At 38.2% G+C, this 20,662-nt stretch overlaps 1 protein-coding gene across 3 annotated transcripts; it reads right to left on the reverse strand.

The window, feature by feature from the left end:
• Positions 1–395: 395 nt before the first annotated feature.
• Positions 396–20,322, reverse strand: LSM14A (LSM14A mRNA processing body assembly factor). Of its 3 annotated transcripts, none has more exons than XM_068693107.1 (10): positions 19,951–20,322; positions 12,302–12,465; positions 11,308–11,440; positions 9,511–9,630; positions 7,530–7,706; positions 7,159–7,221; positions 6,320–6,499; positions 4,604–4,775; positions 3,480–3,708; positions 396–1,724 (listed from the first exon to the last, which is right to left on the reverse strand). In XM_068693107.1, exons 1-10 carry the CDS (start codon positions 20,069–20,071, stop codon positions 1,701–1,703), a joined length of 1,383 nt encoding a protein of 460 aa, XP_068549208.1. In that variant the 5' UTR covers positions 20,072–20,322; the 3' UTR covers positions 396–1,700. The 3 variants fall into 3 exon arrangements, with proteins under 3 accessions (XP_068549208.1, XP_068549207.1, XP_068549209.1); XM_068693106.1 differs by having other exon boundaries at positions 9,511–9,633; positions 19,951–20,321; XM_068693108.1 differs by lacking the exon at positions 7,159–7,221 and having other exon boundaries at positions 9,511–9,633; positions 19,951–20,321.
• Between the last annotated feature and the right edge of the window lie 340 nt (positions 20,323–20,662).

Below are 20,662 nucleotides of genomic sequence, written 5' to 3' on the forward strand. Positions count from 1 at the left end.
CCCCAAGTAAAGCCCCGCAGCCGGGTGGGGTTGAAGAGTTTATTCTGCTTTCCAATGGAAAAAACAAAAAAGAAAACCAACCCCGGCCCCCCTCCCTCTGCCGCTCACGGGACGCGCCCGGCCCGTCACGCTGCCTCCACACCTCGCCGGCCCCGCAGGAGCGCTGTTAACATGCAGAACGCTACTAAACAAGGGTAACTACCGCCTAGTGACCTCAGTAAGGAACCCATTACAAAATACTTCCTTGTAGTGCTATACAAAAGTTATAAAATTAAGATTCTATCACCCACTTTTAAATATTCCAATTTTTCCAACAGTGCAGTTTTCCACATCTTTATCCCCACTGAGTACTTTGAAGATAAAGTAACAAAAAAATTCATCAAATTAGATCAAAATGTTTTAATCTTTGGATCCCTTTATTCCTGTGGCCTTCATATACATATACAGACACAAATGACCAGGTTTCTATTTCAGCATATCAAAAAGTTGTAACTAGTCGTTCAGAATTGGCAAAAAGTCCATACTATGTCATTTGCGGATTCACTGTCTTAGAACCAGGTTTTTATTGTCTCCAAGCTATGGTCTATCAAAATGCAAACAACTCCAAACACTAAGAATTCTTTAAATTGCTTATGTCTACAGGTATTACATCAAAGTTAACATTTCAAGAACTGACAAATGGAGACATACTTTTTGTCCCAGGCGTGCCAGGAGAATCGCTTTAACTCATGTGCCCAGTCCATTATTAAGAAAAAAAAAGTTAATATTTATCACTAAGTAAAATTAATTGCAAATTGACATATGATTTTTTTGTCCTTATTTGAAAATATCTCCTTAATTTGGTCAAATCCTGTGATATGCCAGAAGCTACAAAATCAATTTCTTGCAAGAAAAGTCAAGAGTGTATCCAGTTCTATGCAATGGAAGAACATTTTCAAATCTTCATTATACTCCAAATATAAAATCAAACACTTAAGCCTGAAAAGCTGCTAAAGAAAAAAAAAACAACTAATTCAGTGTTCTTCAGCATATCAACTTCTGCAATAACACAGTATGTTTGCCGACTTAAAAATGTTTATTCTTTAAAAAATTAGTTGCTTTTTATACAGCTATACAAAGTTTGTAATGTTTCTTTGGCAATGGGATATAATGGAATTTTACAACTATATAAAAAGTTTCCTTTGCCTAAGAAACAGTATTTACTGTGTGTACATATCTGACTGACAAAGCAAGTTTTCTACTGTCCAGCACCCTAGTTGATAAAGTACAACTATCTCAAAAGGGATATTACAGGATTTCCAAAAAACAACCTTCAGTGGATCAAAACACTCACAGTATCGACGGCCTTCTGCATACAATTATTGTCCTTACAACTTGAAGCAATTATCAAATACAGTTTAGTAATAAGAAAAATCCTTTCAGTGATGAAAAAATACTTAAACTCCATCGAAGTACTGCTTTATAATTAACTATACATAAGAAATTACTTATCCTTCTGTCTCAAATATATTTAATGCTCACTGTTTTCAAAGATGGCCATTTTTCAAAAAGTAACTGCATTACACCCCTTTGAAATTAAATAGTTAAATCCCAGTGCTGGTGACAAGTATACAGCAAATTAACTTCATTCTTTGCAGAGATTGAAACTAATTCTCTGGATGAAGATCTAGACGTTCACGCAGTTTCAGCTTTCCTGTAGACTATGCAGCAACTTTGTTGTCTTTCTAGAGGAAACAACAGTAGAATGTTACAATTAATTTTGCAATAACAAAAACAACAGATTAATTTGGGTAACAGCACTGGGAGAAGATGCACTGTGATGACTACTTCTCATGCTCCAAAATGACAAAGGAGGCCTCTGTAATATCTGGCCAAAGCACCCCCAGTCTGGCACACCCTGAAGCAGCTACTCACTGACTGGAGTTGTGGCACAAATCTTCAGTCTTTACACCACCTCCTAGTTCACTGGAAAGCTGTGAACATTTTTCATTCGCTAATTCCAACCTTTGTTCTTTAACTCCTCATTTCAAGCCATGCTCAGCTACCAAAAGTATCTTCAAGTTGCAGGACTAATTCTTGCAATTTAACAAAGGAATAACTGAGGGACAGTCAGAAACTTTTGTTATGAAAAAAGACTTAATATTTTTTTTAAATGAACTGTTCAACCAGAAAGCCAGGATTTTGCACTGGAGAAATTCTAGCTACTCACAAGGTAAGATACCAGAAAAAGTTCCTGAGTCAGAATGTAAAAGGCTACACTTAACTGCATCATTTTCATTAATTACGTATGTTACTGATTCTGAACAGTATAATTTCTGTCCTTTCAAGTTTAAGATAATGTCAAAAAAATGGCTTGCACTGAAATAAAATTTTAGTTTTTTATTTTTTAAGTTTCGCCAGCAACTCAGTTCTCCTGATTTAAATAACCTGTCTGATCAATTAGTGCTGAAAAAAAAACACCAGAGTTTTAGTTTGTTTCTAATGAAAAGGAAGTGTATCTAAGATACCACTAGCACAGAATACATTGCTTTGCTAGCTGAGGGTGGCATCTAATTCTGTCCTTTTCCTCGGAATGGCTGATAGGAACAGGAGTTAAAAATAGGACATCTTGACAGCTTTGCAAAAGCAACAAACTGCCCAAGTGCACTGTAGAAGCAAAGTTATGCTTTTTAGCTGCCATAGCTCTTGCTGAACAAACTACTATTTCTACGTTTGCATCATGATGAAAGCATGTTTGCATATCAGGTTACTTCAGTTAATAGGCTTACGTGGTGGTTTGTGCATAATGCTTTAAAGAATTTTTATGCCTCATTCAGCTCAAATGAAAGTAGTAGTTTTAATCTTTTAAAAGCCACCTTTTCTATGGGATGGGCAGGGATCTTCTCTTTCTCTTTTTATGCTTTATCTCCCACAGTTCCTTTTTACTATATGAGTAGCTGAAAAAAGTCAACTGTGTCGTAGCTTTCCCAACAGCTATTGAACTATAGCTCAATAGTAGTTTTTGACCTGACTTTTGCAAAAGGTCATCTCTACACTTCAACTACTATATTTTAGTGGCTATATAGAATATTAGGTATGTAAGCTTTGTGTCAACTCACAATGAAGTCAAACAAGTTCCTTGCACACTGTAAGCCAGTTAAATATTTCCCTCTCAGCCTTCACATTTTCCATATTGATTAGAAAAACGCTTCCAATTCTTATTTTGAATACTTGTATTGGATCTGTAAAACCTTTTACATTTTTCTTCAAATCCAGCTACAGAACAAGTATTTAGGGCACATGAAGAAAGGCAACTTTTAGTTTTGGTTGCTGTTGATTGTGAAGTAACGCTAGGTACCAAAAATTAACAGATTTTCAATTAATTACTGCAAAAATACTATTCAAGAACTTGTAGTCCAACATCAAAACTAAAAGCAGATGTTTTACCACCAGTTTCCAGAGAAGCTGAACAGGTCATAATAAGATTAAATATATTTTACCCTATATTCAAAGTCAGCAAACTCCCTGCCTCCACGACCTCCTCTGAATCCACCACGAAATCCACGGGGGGCAGTGAAGCCACCTCTTCCACCTCCTCGCCCTCTTCCACCACGGAAGCCAATCCCCCCTCTGCCTCGGAACCCTCCACGGCCACGATTCGGGCGCAGCGGTATTCCAAAGGTCTCTGCATTCAATCTTCTTTCTTCAGCCCAGGTCGGTCGCCGCTCCCTGCCACGCACAAAGGAACAAGGATTGATTTGTTTAGCTGTTTAAAAACGCTTTCAGAAGGAAGATTGCCTAACTTTGTTAGTATTGCCAGAAAGCCAATGAAACGAAAAAATGATGCATTATCACATTGTAAATTTCCAAATTATGCCTTCTCCAAGTATCTGCATGTCTGCCGCAAATCATTTAACTCAGCAAAAAGGGATATGTTACAGTGTTGGTTATAACCTGATTACACTAAGTTTCCTATAGAGAAGGACAAAGCCTGTATTGTCTGCACACAGCAAAATACAATAAAATAACTAAGAGCTGTCTGCAATTTAAAACAGCAAACAGAAAGTAAGAGTTTGTAGTTATATGTGCTTATCTTATCTAGCTGCCACTAAAACATAACAAAGCCTCCCCCCCTTTAATTCAAACTAGGTTAGCAATCCACATCATCTTGCCTAATAAATAAGGCAACAGCAAAGATAAGCTTTTATTTTCCTGTAATGCTATCTTCCCATTTAAACAATCCTACTGGCCAAGATAGTTATGTAATCTGCTTAGAAACCATTAACAAATCACAGTCAACACTGATTTAACCAAGGTGCTAATTCTGTCACAAAAAATAAAAATGTCAACAGATCTGGAAAGGAGATTATATAGTATGTACACTCAAGTTCTAGAAGCATGATTCTTAAACAGTGGTTAAAATTGTCTTGCTATTAATGCATTGCATTTGTGTACAGGAAAAAAAAAGTGCTTTCAAATTCATGTGGTTTTTTTGTCCATTGCATGTGGATGTAACCCTTACTGACTTTTGATTCAGAGTTCATTGTAATGAGTAGTGCCTCCACTGCCTTGTGACACAGGCATGCATGAAGCAGACTAACAAGCTTCCTCTTACAGGCCATACCTATTGTCATCACAAGAGATGTTATCAAAGAAGGATTTGGTTTTGTCATAGTAGCAGTTGGGTCCAAGTGGATCTTCCTCATCTGCATTCCCTTCGCTATTTTGGGTGTCGACACCTGAGTCACCTTTGTCTTCCCCATTTATGGGCTTCTCTGGTTTCTCCAGTTTGTCTTCTGGAAAACAAAATTAAACAGAAGCCTTCCAGACCAACAGACTAACCAAAATAGCAATGTAGACTTATACCAAGACACACACTCTCTTACAATACTGAGTGTTCAGAAATATGAAAAGCCCTCATAAATAGAATGTTAAAGTCAAATAATCTGACACACAAGTTAGGAAGTTTCACTGCTGCTGTCTCTAAGTTTAATATCCTCTATATTCTCTGTGGATTAAAAAACAACACAAATAAACCACCACAGAACAAAGTTTCAGTATAATACATTTAGTAGTTACTTATTTTGTAGCCTCCTACCTACCTCTTTTCCATACTTAAAAACTTAGTCATTCCTCCTACAAAAGCCAGTCCATGTTTTTTTGCTAATATTCACTACCCTTCTCTGTTGTCTTCTGACTCTGCCATCTCTTTTTGAGGCAGAGGGCATTCAAGCTATGCCATGAATTGACTATATGCTATATTCCTTTCCTAATAATACTTGAAGTTCTAACTGCAGTTTTGATTGGTACTGAAAAAAGCTGATGGTTCCACAGAACAACCTGTTATGATCCTGAAGTCTCATTACTAAATGCTTACATCTCAAAGCTCATGATGTCATGTGTGAACTGCAGATATTCCCCTCAGCCCTTTCACAACTCACACACTATCACTCACTCGGTCTCTGAGGTGTTTCTATGGTTCTCTATAATTAGATTTCCCTTTCTTATTATTCTGAAAAAAATAGTTTCGACAGCAAACTCATGACTTGTATGCCAACTCATTATCTAAAACTGATCATGAACAAGCAAGCACTAGAGAACGAATCCCATGGGATTCCACTGGTGATTTTTCTCTACACTGAAATTTGACCATTAATTTCTTCCTGTTAGCCAAACATTTACCCAAACAGGGAACTCTTTATTTTACCCTGTAACTATTTTGTCCAAAAAATAGTAGCAGCCATGTAACCTACAGGAAGCTGGTCACTAGAGAATGAGGTAATTAAAGCATAAGCCTGTCAGAAAATAAAACAAGGTCCACACTGCTAGCACTTCTAACTACTCCTGTATTCCTTTGGAAAAGGGTAAAAGCAAGGAAATGCCAGAAACTTTCAGAAATTGAAGCCCTCATGCATTTTCCAGCAAAGTTCTGATCCCAAACTCATGTTTTTGTTACTGCTTTTGATGTATTAGTAACTGGAAATATAAATACAGATTTTCCTTTACTGCATCTTCTCCAGAACTCCAGAGTACATTAACACTATCAGGACTGCCGCTCAAGTAATCTGCATTTTTAACTGACTGACTTGTTTAAGCATGCCATATTATTTGCCAGTTAAAATTCTTTCAAAACCCAAACTAAAATGTTAATCCGAATACTTAATGAAGTAAGTAGATGATGATAGTTTACTTGTCAACTGATTTTTTTCCCCATGACCACAAACAAGACTTAGCAGGTTATACCTCTTAAAAATGGATTCTCCAAAGCAGCATTTAAACTTTGATCAGCAAGACATGACTAATTTACCATGCTTAAAATCTAACGCAAGAATTGGATTACCTTTTAGCTTAAGTTTACTATGAAATTCTCTATCAATTTCCTCCTTGTTGAATTGTGCATTTGCACTTTCGAAGTCGAAATCCTTCTCAAACTTCATTGGACCATCCCTCCTAATACCAAACCTTCCTCGGCCCCCTCGGTGACCTCCACGGCCTCTCCGTGCTGATGGAGCGCCTGGAACTAAAAAAAATGAAAATTCTGGAATTAAAAAAAAGCAAAATGACCACCACCACACACAAGAAAAACAAACTTCCGAGATAAAAGTTTGGGACTTCATGCACCCTGCACTATTGTTGTTAAAAGTCCTGTTGGAGCAGCTTAAAAATTGTAAACTCAAAGTGAGTATGGCAATGATACAGAAAGCAGAACACACTTGGGTAGTAAAAGACTTCTTAGAAGTCATAAAAAGCTTTCTGAAGAGATAACGTCTTTCCTGTCAACTATTTTTGTAGCAAGTTACATGCTATTATGTTTATTCATGAATCTATAAACATAACAGCATGAAATAATACTTCTCAATTTTTATTCAAGTCACTTAATATAGAACAACCACAAGATATTTTTTCTTCAATGTTGACCTTTTGTAGTTGTATTTACTCTGATCCAATGTGAAGTTGTTGTTACCTACTACAAACAACTCCGTGAAAACTTTCTAAATACTTAAGTTCTATATTACTATATTCTGGACTGCAAGATTTCTGGACCGAGATTTCTGGATACTAAAAACAGTCGTACTTATCAAAATATACGTAATATTGTTGTTTCTTGCAGTCTTTTAAAAAAAATAGTCATTGAAGTCTGAAACTAGAACAATAGCTATTTCTCAAAACAAGATTTACCAATTTGTCGTTTGCTTTCATTTCTGAGTTCATTTTCTGATCTTGAAACCTTGTGTGCTTCAGCTAAAGTTGGAAATAAAAAGATGATTTGTTTATCCAATTAGGTATTTTCTACCATACTTATGTATACAGCTATATAGTTCAGATTTTCAAAAAATCTAGACCTATGAATTTAAAATGAGTTTAACGTTTTAGAGAAAAAAGGAAATAACGCCATGTTTGACTTTAAAAAAAAGTATATAAAATCCATGTCTCTGCTGGCCAGTCTACTACTAATGGACAACAGGAAAATTCCTACGTGTTAACCTTAAAAAAAGCATTTCAGCTGTGTACGGTAGAAAAGAACCCACATGACAATTATCAAAAGCTACCTCGTCTGTGCTCTTGATTCTCTAGTGATTTTTGGCTAGCTGACACCATAGGTCTGGCTGGTACAGGACTCCTCCTCCCAACTGGTGCTGGAGTAGGCAAGTGGGCTGAAGCTGTTTGTACTGCTTGTTCCATGGTAGGGCTCCTCCTCAAATGATCCATCTGAGGGCTTGAACGACCTAAAATAAAAAAAAAAAAAAGTTATTTCTCACACAGTTATTTCGAGTTACTGGTCTCAACCAATCTAGACTGACAGGTTTATCTGCCTTACCAGTCAAGACAGCTGTGTCCAAAGAAGAAATAAATATTTCTGCACCCTCAGATCCACTAATCCAGAATGAAGGATATTTAGCAAATTCCCTTCCCCCAGTCTAAAAGAAAAAAATGGGTAGGACAATTAATCCCTACCAACACACATCCATGATGTGCATTTAGCTGTGGAATGAAATTCTTTGATTGATTGGAGGGATAAATACTCTTTCTGCTTCCTTGGAAAGCCAAGTGGAGAGTGACTGCTCCCAAAATCAGAAATATTGTTATGACACTGAAATTTCATTTCATCTAGCACAATGTTGTATGTTCACCACAAGATTATGAACAGTGACGGCTAGTGCCAGGCATAATGCAGATGAAGGAGCTGTAAAAGCTTCCCCACAAAGTGCTCTTCATACATTTTAATTTGCAGTGTGAGTGACTGGGGCCAGAAGCATGTTTAGAATGGAGACTTCCAATCTGACCAGGCAAATTTATGACAACACTAATTTCTCAACAGATCTATCTGTGTGGTAAGACTCAAGTCTCAAGATCTAAATGAAAAGAATAAGTAACCCATAAAAAAACAAACAAAACAAAACCAAAAGAACAACACATGTATGATTGAAAAGGCAAACATTTTTAAAAGAAAATACACACAAAGAAACTTGCTGATGCCCCACTGCAAATTTTGTAGCAGAATGTTTGCTCATCTGGAGCGTATGTCACATTAAATCCAAAAATCAGAGGTTTCAATTCCACCTTCTGAAAACCAAGCTATACTTTTTTTTCCCCTCCTGAAACTAAATGCTTAGCATAATTAATTCAACAAACTAATCTATTTTCGGTAATCCACTCAACTATTCCTTGAAAACAGTCCTTATTTTTTCTTAAATTCTAGTTGAAGTTTGTGAACAGAGTGTTTCCTATAAGCAAAAAGCCTTTTAACATGACTGCAGAAACGTGAAAATAAGCATCAGTACTGTATGTTTGCACACACTTGTAGTCACAGCAATGAAAACTGGAAGAGCAGGAAATTACGCCTTTTGGATTTTAAGGAGTAACCTTAGCACATTTTCATGACAAGTGAGGGTGAAGTTGCTTTCCATTTAGTTTCTTTCCTCTTTGCCACTCAAAAAAAACATCAAAAACATCAAGAATTATCCTTATTGCTGCTTCTCTCTTTCTGCAGTATTACAGAAGAAACTGTACAGTTTCTATTACTGTTAAGCTGATTTAACTCTCAATGTCACTATCTCTACAGGCATTCAGGTGTGCTGTCAATATTATTTATGTAAATACACACTAATAAAAAACACTTTTAGGAATAAATATGTAAAAATTCTAGGTAGAAATTATAGGCTGAAAGACTTCACAATTCAGTAAGCATAAACTGTCTTGAGCTTTGTCATACTATCAATAAAACTAGGTATCAGATTTCCATATGTACCTATTTGCTAAAATTATTCAATTGAATTAAATCTTACTCCTCAATACAGATGTTTTGAAAATAACGCATTGCTAACAGTTACCTACACAGCATACCTAGACGTAGGAAAATACATTTGAAGAGCAAACACTCTGTGTTGTGTTCTCTTAATACCCCAAGTTTTCATGACAGAATTGAGCTGTTTGGTTAACATTTCTGGCAACAACCTAAATTGCAGGGATTGAGGAAATGACTGGTCAAAAGCTAAAACTGGAAAACAAATAATAGTCAAAATGATTTACCTTGAGACATCTGTGTTTTTAGTGACCTTGCATCTGTTGTAAATGCAGAACCAACTGCAGTGCTTTGGGACATGCTAGCACTGGCTGAAGAGTCTGTTCCAAAAGACGTTAAAGAACCTCCTGCTTTGAAAGAAATAACACAGTTGTAAAAGCTGTTCTAGACTTTCCTCTATTTGTTAATTTAAACTAAATGATTAGTGAAGCCATATTATGCAGTCTTTCTTGAATACACAGAACACTTGCTCCCCAATGCCAACTAAGTTTAATGTGCATATTCTTAACAAGTTGGTAGAACTGTATTATCTAGCTGCTTTTTATTAAAAAAATAAGATAACGCTGATAACTTTAACATCACAAGCGCTAACAGCATGGCCATGATAGCACCTTACAGAATAACGCACAAAATGCTATTCAGATGTATTTCAACTTCCTATCTTTCAAACAAAAATATGACTGTCAACTTTTGTTTACTGGTACCAAGTTATGGCCAGTTCTTCGGCCTTCCTTTCATATGACTAGCATTTTCCCTAAAAACAGTAACGTTGTCAACATAACAGTTACACAAACACAAGTTTGTGATAAAATAATAGGTGGAATACAAAAAAGACATCTGAAACTTCATAGGAGCACCTCTGTTCTCTCATCTCACTCTCAAAGATGAAGGCTTTCACCCTCAGGATTACTGCAAGCTATTAGCTGCATTTCACTAAACAAACACTTCACTAAATAAACGTAGGAAAGAGTGGTAAAGATCAACTTATCTTAAATACAAATGAAGTTTCTGATTATACTAGGAAAACACACTTTTATTATAATGGAAGATTAAAAAAGAAGTAAATTCTGAAGACTTAAGACCAAAATTCAGAGTTTTTAGTATTTTAACTACTTTCAAAATTTTCAGCCATTGCTGTGACACCAGTCAAGTAATACCCATTGCATTACCATACTCTATCACAGCTGCACTTGTACCAGTGCAACACACATTAGTTGCTAAATTGGTATTGCACGTAAGGCCTCAACTTTCTTTCCTGGCCCCAAAATTCTCATCTTAAAACAATGATGCATCTACTTCGCCTCCGCGCACTGAATGAGAACAAGATAAGCTTCATGCCTATTTTGTTTCTTTGTACAGTCATATGTGTTGGATTGGTTTTGTTCTTTACTGCTGAGAACATAAACTGAGTTCTCTTTTTACTTCAGAAACTTTAAGGGAGAAATGAAACTTGTTTGGTAAGTCTTAGAGTGCATCTACTATTAAATTTACAATGGAAAGGAGCAACACATGCAACTCACAAATACTTAAAGCAATAGATTTCGTGCCAAGCTAACATCTCATGAATAGTTAGAAAACTATCCTGGCACATGAACTGCTGAATAATCCAAACCCTTGGTGAAGGAACACGCTACCTTGGTCAGTCTAGGAAACCAGATATCCACAGCACAGCTATGAGGCTTTTGTAGAGTTGCTGCCTCTATCACTTACGAAATAGAAAGAATACAAGATGATGATAATGAATATATATATATCAAACAACAAATTTGTGAATACATGAACCTTTCCCCACTCATCCCTTTGAGGGCATTTAGTTCTCAATCATATGAATGTTTTGATCTGTGGTGCAAAGGGCATGAAAAACCCACTATTCTTCAGCTGAACTGTGGGACTGATACAGACTGAAGACTTTGGATCTGCCATTAGGATAAAACATCAATGGACTATCACACACTCATCGCTGTCTACATACCCACATGGAACTTCACTTGCAGGAAAACACATAATGTTAAAAATGAACATACCAACTCCAACAGCGCCAAACTGCTGTCCCACTAGTGGGCTTGGACTAAACTGACTGTACGCAGGCATTCTGCCAAAAGGACCATAGGACCCCACAGACTGGAATGAAGATGTAGTTGAAGATCCTAGTGAAGACTAAAGACAAAAACACAAGAAGTAGGAAACAGCTCTGCAAGGCAAGAAAGGCAGAAGCTATTCATTAAAATTTACCCTAACACCACAACTATGGCTAATACATACAAAGAAACCCTTAACATTCAAGAGCTTGTTTTAACATCAAAACTATAACCATTTCAGTGAAGAAGAAAAGACAACAAAAATAGTGAATTATGCAGATTATTCTGAATGAAAAAACAATCAATAGCCAAAAACATTTTCACAACTACATATACAGTTTAGAAAATGCCTTCCAATGCTACAAATCTGTGAAAACAGTACCCTAAAACTTGCAGTCTTCTCTGGAACCTCAGAAACTGAACTTTGCTTTTCTCAAATACCTCTATAAGGTTTTGTTGGCAAATCTGAAAAATGTTACATCTTTTCCCTAAAGTTTTAAAAACCACGTGACCAATGTAAGGCCCTGGCATACTGAAGGAGAGTGGGCTTATTACTACTATTGGGATGTGCAGTAACACAGTTCAACAGATCTCAAAGAACACAGAAACAGTTGCATCAAATTCAAAAAAAGACTTTAGAGGATTACAAGTATACACCTCAAAAAAATCTCAAGATTTTTACCTTATAAAATAGCTAAACACCAGAAATGAATAAACTTTTGTGTCCAGTGTGTTATACTACAGTTAGATTTCAACTTTGATTTTCAGTTACAGATAGGATCCAAAAGAGGAAAAAAAAGTCTCTCCATAGTCCTTTACACTGGACTGTGAATTTAAAAGCAATGAAGTTCTTAATTTTTAAGCACTCTCCGTTAAAGAGCACTTTAAACTACTAGGTTGTATTTTAAATGTGTATTGCTTAAGATATGTTTTGACTTACCTGAACAATAGCAGGGTCCTGTGGCAAAGAACACTGAGGCTTTGGTGGTTCACAGACAGTTAGGTCTTTAATGTCACTACCACGGAATATAATATACTCAAAGACTTCATCGCGAGGCGGTATAGGTCTATCAGTTGGTCTATCTTCTGTACCAAAGGAACGAACTGCACAAGTGGAAAGGGGAAAAAAAAGAACAAAACAACCCTCATTTAACAAAAACATTTCCAATATGCTGTAAAGACCAACAGTTCTAAATAGTAAGAACAACATTTTGTTTAGCGAAACAGTCTAACAAAAGTATATTCGTTACCATTATCAACTGCTCAGAGAGAAACAAGTAATTTTATCTTATAAATCTCAGTTAAAATTCAAGTTGAAAGATGCCTTTTCAGTTCTTTACTAAGACATGACTTCCACTACCAGTCACAGGTTGAATATTCCAATTGTCTTGTGAAGATGAGGGCAAGCAGCATTTTTTTTTAATTTTTTTTTTTTTTTTAAACGTTAACACTCACTGGAGATTAGTTATAGTTTCAGGAATGCCAAGTAGCAACAAAGGTTGCTAAGTCCTACAAATCAAGGACTACATGACTTTACATATTTCATATTATGTGTTTGCAAGTGAGGAAAAATCTTATGCTAATACTACTAGAAATTAAGATATTACAGATGACCCAAAGCAAAGTATTTCTTAATAGATTCAAGAATCTGAATCAAGATTTAAATTGAAAATTAGTATCTCTGTAATATGTGTAGACAGTTTTCACTAAACAGAACGTATTTTGCTCATTAGTGTAAGTTTCATACAATTTACATGAAATTAAGTAAACTCACTGGGGCAGAATTATCTTCCTAAGCATGCCCACATAGTATGCCACATACATTACATTTATTTTTATGTACTTAGTTGAATTCCAACAATTTTCAGATTGCATAATGATGGTTATTATGCTCTTCCCTTTCCCCTATGTATAATCACTACTTGCATACATGGATAGTATCACTTTACTTTCAGTGCACTCTCCAAGGCCTCTCCTCACCTTAAGATTGCCAACCCTTGCTGAATATAAAATGGAACAATAAAAAAAAAAAATGTGTCTACGAGAGCTCGAGTTTTGTGAGCAAAAATTGAACAATGAATTGAAAGAAATTTAGAAAAATAAAATGTTAATACCATTCTACTGAACATCAACTTGTGTCAGCTTCAACAATCCCTCACAACTGTCTTTGCTTCACCATTTCAATAAATTTTTGTTTGCACTGTAAGATAGAAGTCATGCTGCAAAAACATCTGTATTTTGCTTGAATGCATCAACAATCTGGAGACATCATTAGGCACTTATTTACAGCCATAAAATCTCCAGTCAAGAAAAGCAGAGCTTCCTGTACAGTTGTACAAAGCAATATCAAGTCATTTCTCAAGCTATACCATCTTCCATCACTGTTTTTCTTCTAGTACGGCATGAACAGAACTTAGCAGTCAAGTATTTTTTTTGAGAAGCATAGCTGAGGGTTACAGAGATTATTCCGCACTATAATGAAAAATAAAATTAAGTTGTTACAAATATTTAATTCACACTTGTATCATCTACTATCATCTATTAAGCTGAATGTAATCAACTTCTCTGTTTCTATGCATCTGAAAGTTTGCTCTGAATGCTACTACAGAGAGTGTTTAAGAGCTGTCAAAAGGCAAAATTGTGTTAAGTGTCTTCTCTCTCTACAGAAAAAGACCAGATTATGTGAAGGTAAAGAATTGGTAGAAGTTAATTCAAAAGTAACACAGAACAAATCAACATTATCATGTTGTGTGCTTTACTGCACACAGTTCATTCTGCTGCTTTTTATTCAGACCCTTCAACTTCAGTCTTGACCGAAGATCCAGCTTCAGTTTCTGGCCATCCTATATACCCTATTAATTAGTTAACTAGTTAATTAACTAGGCTCTTCATTGCATCATTTGAACTGCAGTCTTGGCAAGTATAACAGAAGTCGATTTTCCATTGGTTCTCTGTTCCACACTGAGATGGTTGGTCTAGTAGCCATTTTGCCTACAAAGGTGCACAAAAACCACCAGGCTGTGATCAGTAAGTTACTATGTATTTCTACTTCCTAGCAAAAGTGAAGGAACTAAACAGTAGTAATACCTCAGAAAGGGGTAGAAAACTAGAGGAACACATTTAATCTTTATATAGAAGAACTCATCTGATCAACTATGGAAGAAGCCTGTTTTGAAAGCACTTCCCTTGTAAATCAGAGCTACGCTATGTGCCTAAGTATATTAGCATTAATACCAACAACACAAGATACCTGGGAATTACCTTTCTCCATTCTAAACTAATTAAGAAAAAGTGAACAACTTAACTTCCGTCCACTAACAAGTTATGAGAGGAAAAGGTATTTTATCTTTTGTCAACAAGGACTTGTCTTTCTTCACGTCATAATGTAAACTTCAAAGTTGTTTCCAACACCAAAAATTAGAATTCATCTGTAACAGATTTAATTGTCTATACAACTAGACCAAGACACAGTTAACATCATCTATGGTTTTGCAACAAAACACATCAAGAGCTGCTATTAAAAGTTTGGGCTTTTTTTTTTTTCCTCCACCTCTTCCCTGCCCCAAATCGAGCCAGTTTTAGTGCAACTTGTTTCAAAATACAAAAACCATGTTGCTCAACAAAGATTGCATACCCATTCCCAACAGAAATAATCTCCTCCAACATCGTGTTCAACCTTTCTCTCTCACCCAAAAGCAACGAGAGTAAACACCCTGAGTCTGGTTTCCCTTGGAAGCAAGGAACAATATGGGCTACTCAATGTTTTTGATGTATCTATCCCAATTAGGTTCTTCATATACTAGCATAACAGTTTTCTGTTTTAGGAACTTCCAAAGGGATATCTGTCTTTATAGTTTCTTCTTTCCTAGACTGGATTAGGATTTAACAGAATCTGAAGTCATTAGAGCAAAGATCTTAACATTAAAGGTGATCAATACAGTAGAATATTAAAAATAAATAGCTTTTACCATAATTTTGCATTATCAGAAATACTAAGATGCAGAGTATCAAAAAGATAAGGTACTGGAGCAGCAGCAGTCTTAGAACTCTATCCAGCTCACCCTCTTGGGGTATTTCCTCAGACTACTTCCTTCCTCCAGAACAAGGTGCAGTAGTTCATATATAGCAAAATACTGAAGAGCGAGAGGAAATGAAAATAAGCACATGAAAAATAACATCATCTTACAACATTTACCAGGACTATGGTAAACTCATTCAATCTTACCTTGCCAATTAAAAGTTGTGTTGCTTTTTTTTTTTTTAATAAGCTAAACTGGTTTATTGACTTGCAAACCTATCATCATAATATTAAAAGCAAACTTATTTTGACCAGCCTCAATGTTACAACTACATACTCTGTTTTAATACCTATTACTATGTTATACTAGTATGGTATCCAAGGAAACCACCGCAACTCTCCCTATCAGTTAACAAAAACAATCATCTGTTGGATGACAAAAATACCGTTAATCAGAAGCCACACTTTATACTCTACTAGCAAAAGAGGATTCTGTTCCCCTTTAATGAGAATTATTGCAAATATGCAGTTCAGTCAGTCTCTGCACACAGCTCCAAGACAGTCTCACCAGCCTTACTTTGGATGTATCACATAGATGCGTAAACCAGTGCTTCCCCACTCTTAAGGGTCCCACGAGATGTTTGGTGACAAAACTGAGGCCACCTCTACCAGAGCAGTTCACTGTATCTCTCTTCAACACCTCACAACCCTTTCCCTGCACACCACTGAGGTAATTACTAAAGTGAAGGACATGCACCTTCAGAAACAGTAACTCATTCCTTACTTACAGGAGTGTTACGTTAACAGGGAGATAAGGGAGGAAAGCAGACAGGAGTGAGCTTTGACAAGAGGAACCATTCTGCTGTGACACACTATGCACAGGGCTGGTTTGGCACACCTGCCTTTAACCTCAAGATGTTGGGGGAGCATGCAACTTAACAGACCCTGAAAAACAACATCATACAAATTTAATAAAACTACCCCTTCCTTTTCTGTACCCACCCTTGCGTTATAGGGAATACTCAGATCTTCACACAAATTTAACTTGATTCTGTCTTCATTTCTGACTCTTTCACACGATTAATATTGTGTAAAAGTCTAAAAGAAAGGGAGGTTTTCTCCTGCATGCATCATTAGACAATGGAAAACAGGTGGCTGAACATGTCAGAATTTTAACTACTTATCAAGTTCATGAATGCAGCTGCATTAATAGCTATTAATTATAATGGTCCAAATGCAACTCCAACCATGAATCCCCAACATCTGATTAAGTGAAAACTGATATGTTATATCAGAGAGACTCTCTAAATTTCTTATACTCACATTCCCTATGGTTGGCAGGGAACAAAGCCTCTTCTGAACCAATATGATTGTTCTTACAGGGCCTACCTACATTAAAAATCCCTCTCCTTAAGTCAGTGCCTTGGAACAGAAAGTCATTATGTATTATAAGGCTGAAAGATCACAACTACTTTTTAATGCTGCAACATACAAGACCAACCACGATCAGCCACAATTATTTTACAGCTCCTCCTAGGTAAGACAGCAAGCACCACAGTGAGGAAGTCTTTATGCCTTCTATCTGTGGCTTGCAGTCTATTCTGAAACCGGTTGGACTCAACGATGGTTTAAACAAAAACAAGAAAAAGTGGAACTGGAGGCACATTCCAAACTAATTTAATTTGAAAGTTGAGAATACAAGTGGGCGTTTTTTGTTTCCAATCACTAGCTCTGAGAAGGTGGAAATCCAAAGAAAACATATGCACCAAATAATATACAAAAACATCAGAAAAAACAGCTAACTTGCTTAGTATTTGGAATTCAGTGTCATCTAGACAGCAGTTTTTATTTAAATAACGACAAACTTGCACAATTTCTGAAAGGATCTATTGCCTTCCATCATCAGCCGTATGTTATACTTAATACTTCAACCGTTGCTATCTGCCTCTAATTCACAAGGCCACAACTTTCACTACTGAAAGGATCACAGCTTTGTAAATAAAATTCTGGCTAGAGAACTAGAAAACACTGCCCCTCGGTAACTGAAGACTACAGTCTGTATTCTCTTATCAACCCAAAAATCATACTTCTGCCCAAACCACAAAAGATTTAAGACAGATTACATTCCACACACACACCCTCCATCAGTTTAACCTCAGACTTCAGTTTAGACCACTTAAGCCCAACTGCCAGACAAATCTGTAGCCATTCAAGAACAGATTCTATCCCTGCTTTTGCACTTCATGTCAAAAACAATTTCTTCTATTTCAGTTAGGAAAAAATAATAGTAACCTGTCATGCACTCAACTCAGGTAACAGTCATATGAAACCAACTACAGAGTGGAACAAACTGGAAGCAACATTTTTTTTCCCCAGACAGAAAAAAGTTTTATCTGTGGTAAAGACCCCAGTAAATAGTTTTGGTTTGACTTCTGGTCTTACCACAGAAACAGATAAATATTACCCAATTGACATTTTTACAGCTACAGACACTTTAGAATGAAGATGCATTTTTTTTCTTTTACAGTCTTAGCCATAGTTAACCACGCTTGTCACCTTATATATACATGCTATTATACCACACGCATATGACCTAAGCCTTCACTTATTCAGAAGCCTGAATACTCTATACAGTTGAACACTTTGTTCACGAGCACAGTGAGTTGTTTCGCAGTCTAACATGGTTGTTATCAGCTTCCAGATTAATCTCGAGATTTTTAGTTCCCAGTAGCCTAGAAATACTGGTTTATTCTCTTCTGAATCATGGCACTGTCATTACAAAACACACATTCTTCAGCTAACTCAGCCAAGTTTTATTAAAGCAAATTTAATGGTTTAGATTTACATTTCTGATGAGAGCTACAGGAAGAGAGTAGATTAGATTTGTAACTGTAGTTTGATCCATCTTAAATAACTACACTTTGGCAGATGTGCCACGACATGACTTAATCACTCCCGAGAACTCATGCAAGATCGGCTTGGTCAGCACTAAATCTGTCTAATTTACAGTAAGACCAGCTCCTCAAGGATGGGATTCTAAGTGCTTTTGTACAAACCTTAACAATCATAATATTAAACTGGAATTTCTAAACTTTTTTTTTTAATCACAGTGCTCATCATCTTTTCATGTTAAAAAAAGCTATCCGTCCTTTTAAAACACATAATTCAATTCCAGCAAGGTAATTCAACCTGAAGGCAACTTTAGAAATAACTAAGATCACATCATGAAGGCTAAATGTCTGCAAATGAACTACGCAACCCAACCAAACCTACTATAAGGCGTTTCAAAGCATACATGTAAGAATTCACAAGACAAAGCAATGTATTTTTTAAATAATAATTGTCCATATACTTGGTGGTGGGAGCCGCCTTAAAGTGACATGGCACACAAACAAAAATTACTGCAGATGCCTATGAGAGATGAAAGGAAACTGCTACGATATAAACTCCACAGACCAACTACATATATACACCAATCATATAAAGAAATCTATAGACTGTCATGAACCTAAAATGTTAAGTATGCCATATGAAACAGGAACAGATGCTTGGAATATTCTCAGTGCCAGAAATTTAGTTTACACAAAGAGCAATTTTTGGATGAACTCTCTGCTTTCATATATGCATCTAGATTATTTAACCACACTACAGAGTCAAGAATTGTAAATTAAAATACCACCAGGTTTTGCAGAATAAAGAAAAGATTAAAAAGGTATTAAAAACTCTTATTTTTTGACCTGAATATTGTACTTTGACTGAGATGGCTAACAGACTTGTGTTGAGCGCACATTATCACACACAAGGAATAGTGACGTCCTTCATGTGGCCATTTTTAAAAACTTTCCCCCGCTCCCCAGTGTCCGACATTCTCACGTTGTAAGCACATTCTCCTAACATGCACATATGCACTTTGGCTTATATATTCTCAAGCCCGTGCCAGCACAGAATTTTGATCTATACAGTGCCATACATACAGTTCACGATGAGCTTCTGAAGAGCTCTTTGTTGACAATCTAGCACCCATAGTACCTCCTTCAGACCTCAGCTGTCTCCTACTGCAGGATGCTAAAGAGTTGAGCAGTACGCGGCCCCAGACCCTTTAGATCCGGAATCCTTACGATGCAAAGTCGTCCTTCTGCCTGCCCCACTTCCTACTTTCATAACTCAGAAGCGGTCCCACCGCTGAGCTCTGCGCACTTTTCCTCCACCAGGACCTCTTTAGCAGCCCTTCCTTCCCTCGTCCTGATCGGGGCACCGCTCCCAGCTCCTTCTGACGAGGCTCCCTTCGCGGCCCCTCCGGCCGCAGCCGGGATGGAGGTTCCCGGGGGCGGCGGCACCAGAGGCCGCGCCGCGCTCTCTGCGCTGCTCCCCGGCCCCTCGCTCGCTTCCACTCCCGCTGCTCCGGGCGGGAGGCCGTGCCTGCGGCCCAAACCGCTCAGCTCCCGGCCCTCCCGGCCTGCCCTCGGCACCCGGAGCCCCCTCGTCGCCACACGGCTCCGCCGCCGCCCGCCCCGCTCCCGAGGCGCGGTTGGGCCTCCAGGCCCCGGTCCTCGGCTCCGCCAGCTCCTCACCCTTGGCCAGCGCCACGGTGGAGTTTTCGGTGTCGATGGTGTAGAGGATCCCCTCATAGCGGATCTCGGCCTTGGAGATGAGGCTGATCTTGCTGCCGATGTAGGGCGTCCCCCCGCTCATGGTGCTGCCTCCTCGGTCAGGGACTCCCCCCTCCTTCCCTGCCGAGCGCAAACAACTGAACGAGCCCGACTCGGAACCGCGGCAGGCGCTCTCCTCCTCTCGCTTCGAGGCCGACCTCCCGCCGATCCCCCAGCGCCGGCTCCCCCCGCGCAGACTCCCTCAGCACAGCCCGCTCCCGCAGCGCCCTGAAGCTCCCAACATGGCGGCCGCCTTCATCTTCCCTCAGCCGCTCCCCCCCTTCGCCCAGGCCGCGAAATGGATGCCGGGAGCGGCGGCGGTCTCGCGAGAAGTGCGGGGGCGGGGAGAGCAGGGGCGGGGGCCGCCATTTGGGCTGCCCGCGAATTTACCTCAGGGGCTCTGAGGGGCGCTTGGTGCCTTCTCGCTGCGTTGTGGGGTGCAGCGACGCTCGGTGCTTTTCCACTGGGCTATGGGGTGCACAAATCGTTGGGCTTAGCCTTATTGCTCTTTTTTCTGGGGCCGTGTGGGTGCTGGGGCTCCCCCTCCCCGTAGCCTGCTCCCTGCCCTAGCCTGGGAGCAGTGGGGGCGGTGTGCCAGTCAGGTGGGTAGGTTTGGGTAGGTTTGGGTAGGTTT

Source organism: Anas acuta, chromosome 10 (genome assembly GCF_963932015.1).
Source record: "Anas acuta chromosome 10, bAnaAcu1.1, whole genome shotgun sequence".
Taxonomy (NCBI): Eukaryota; Metazoa; Chordata; class Aves; order Anseriformes; family Anatidae; genus Anas; species Anas acuta.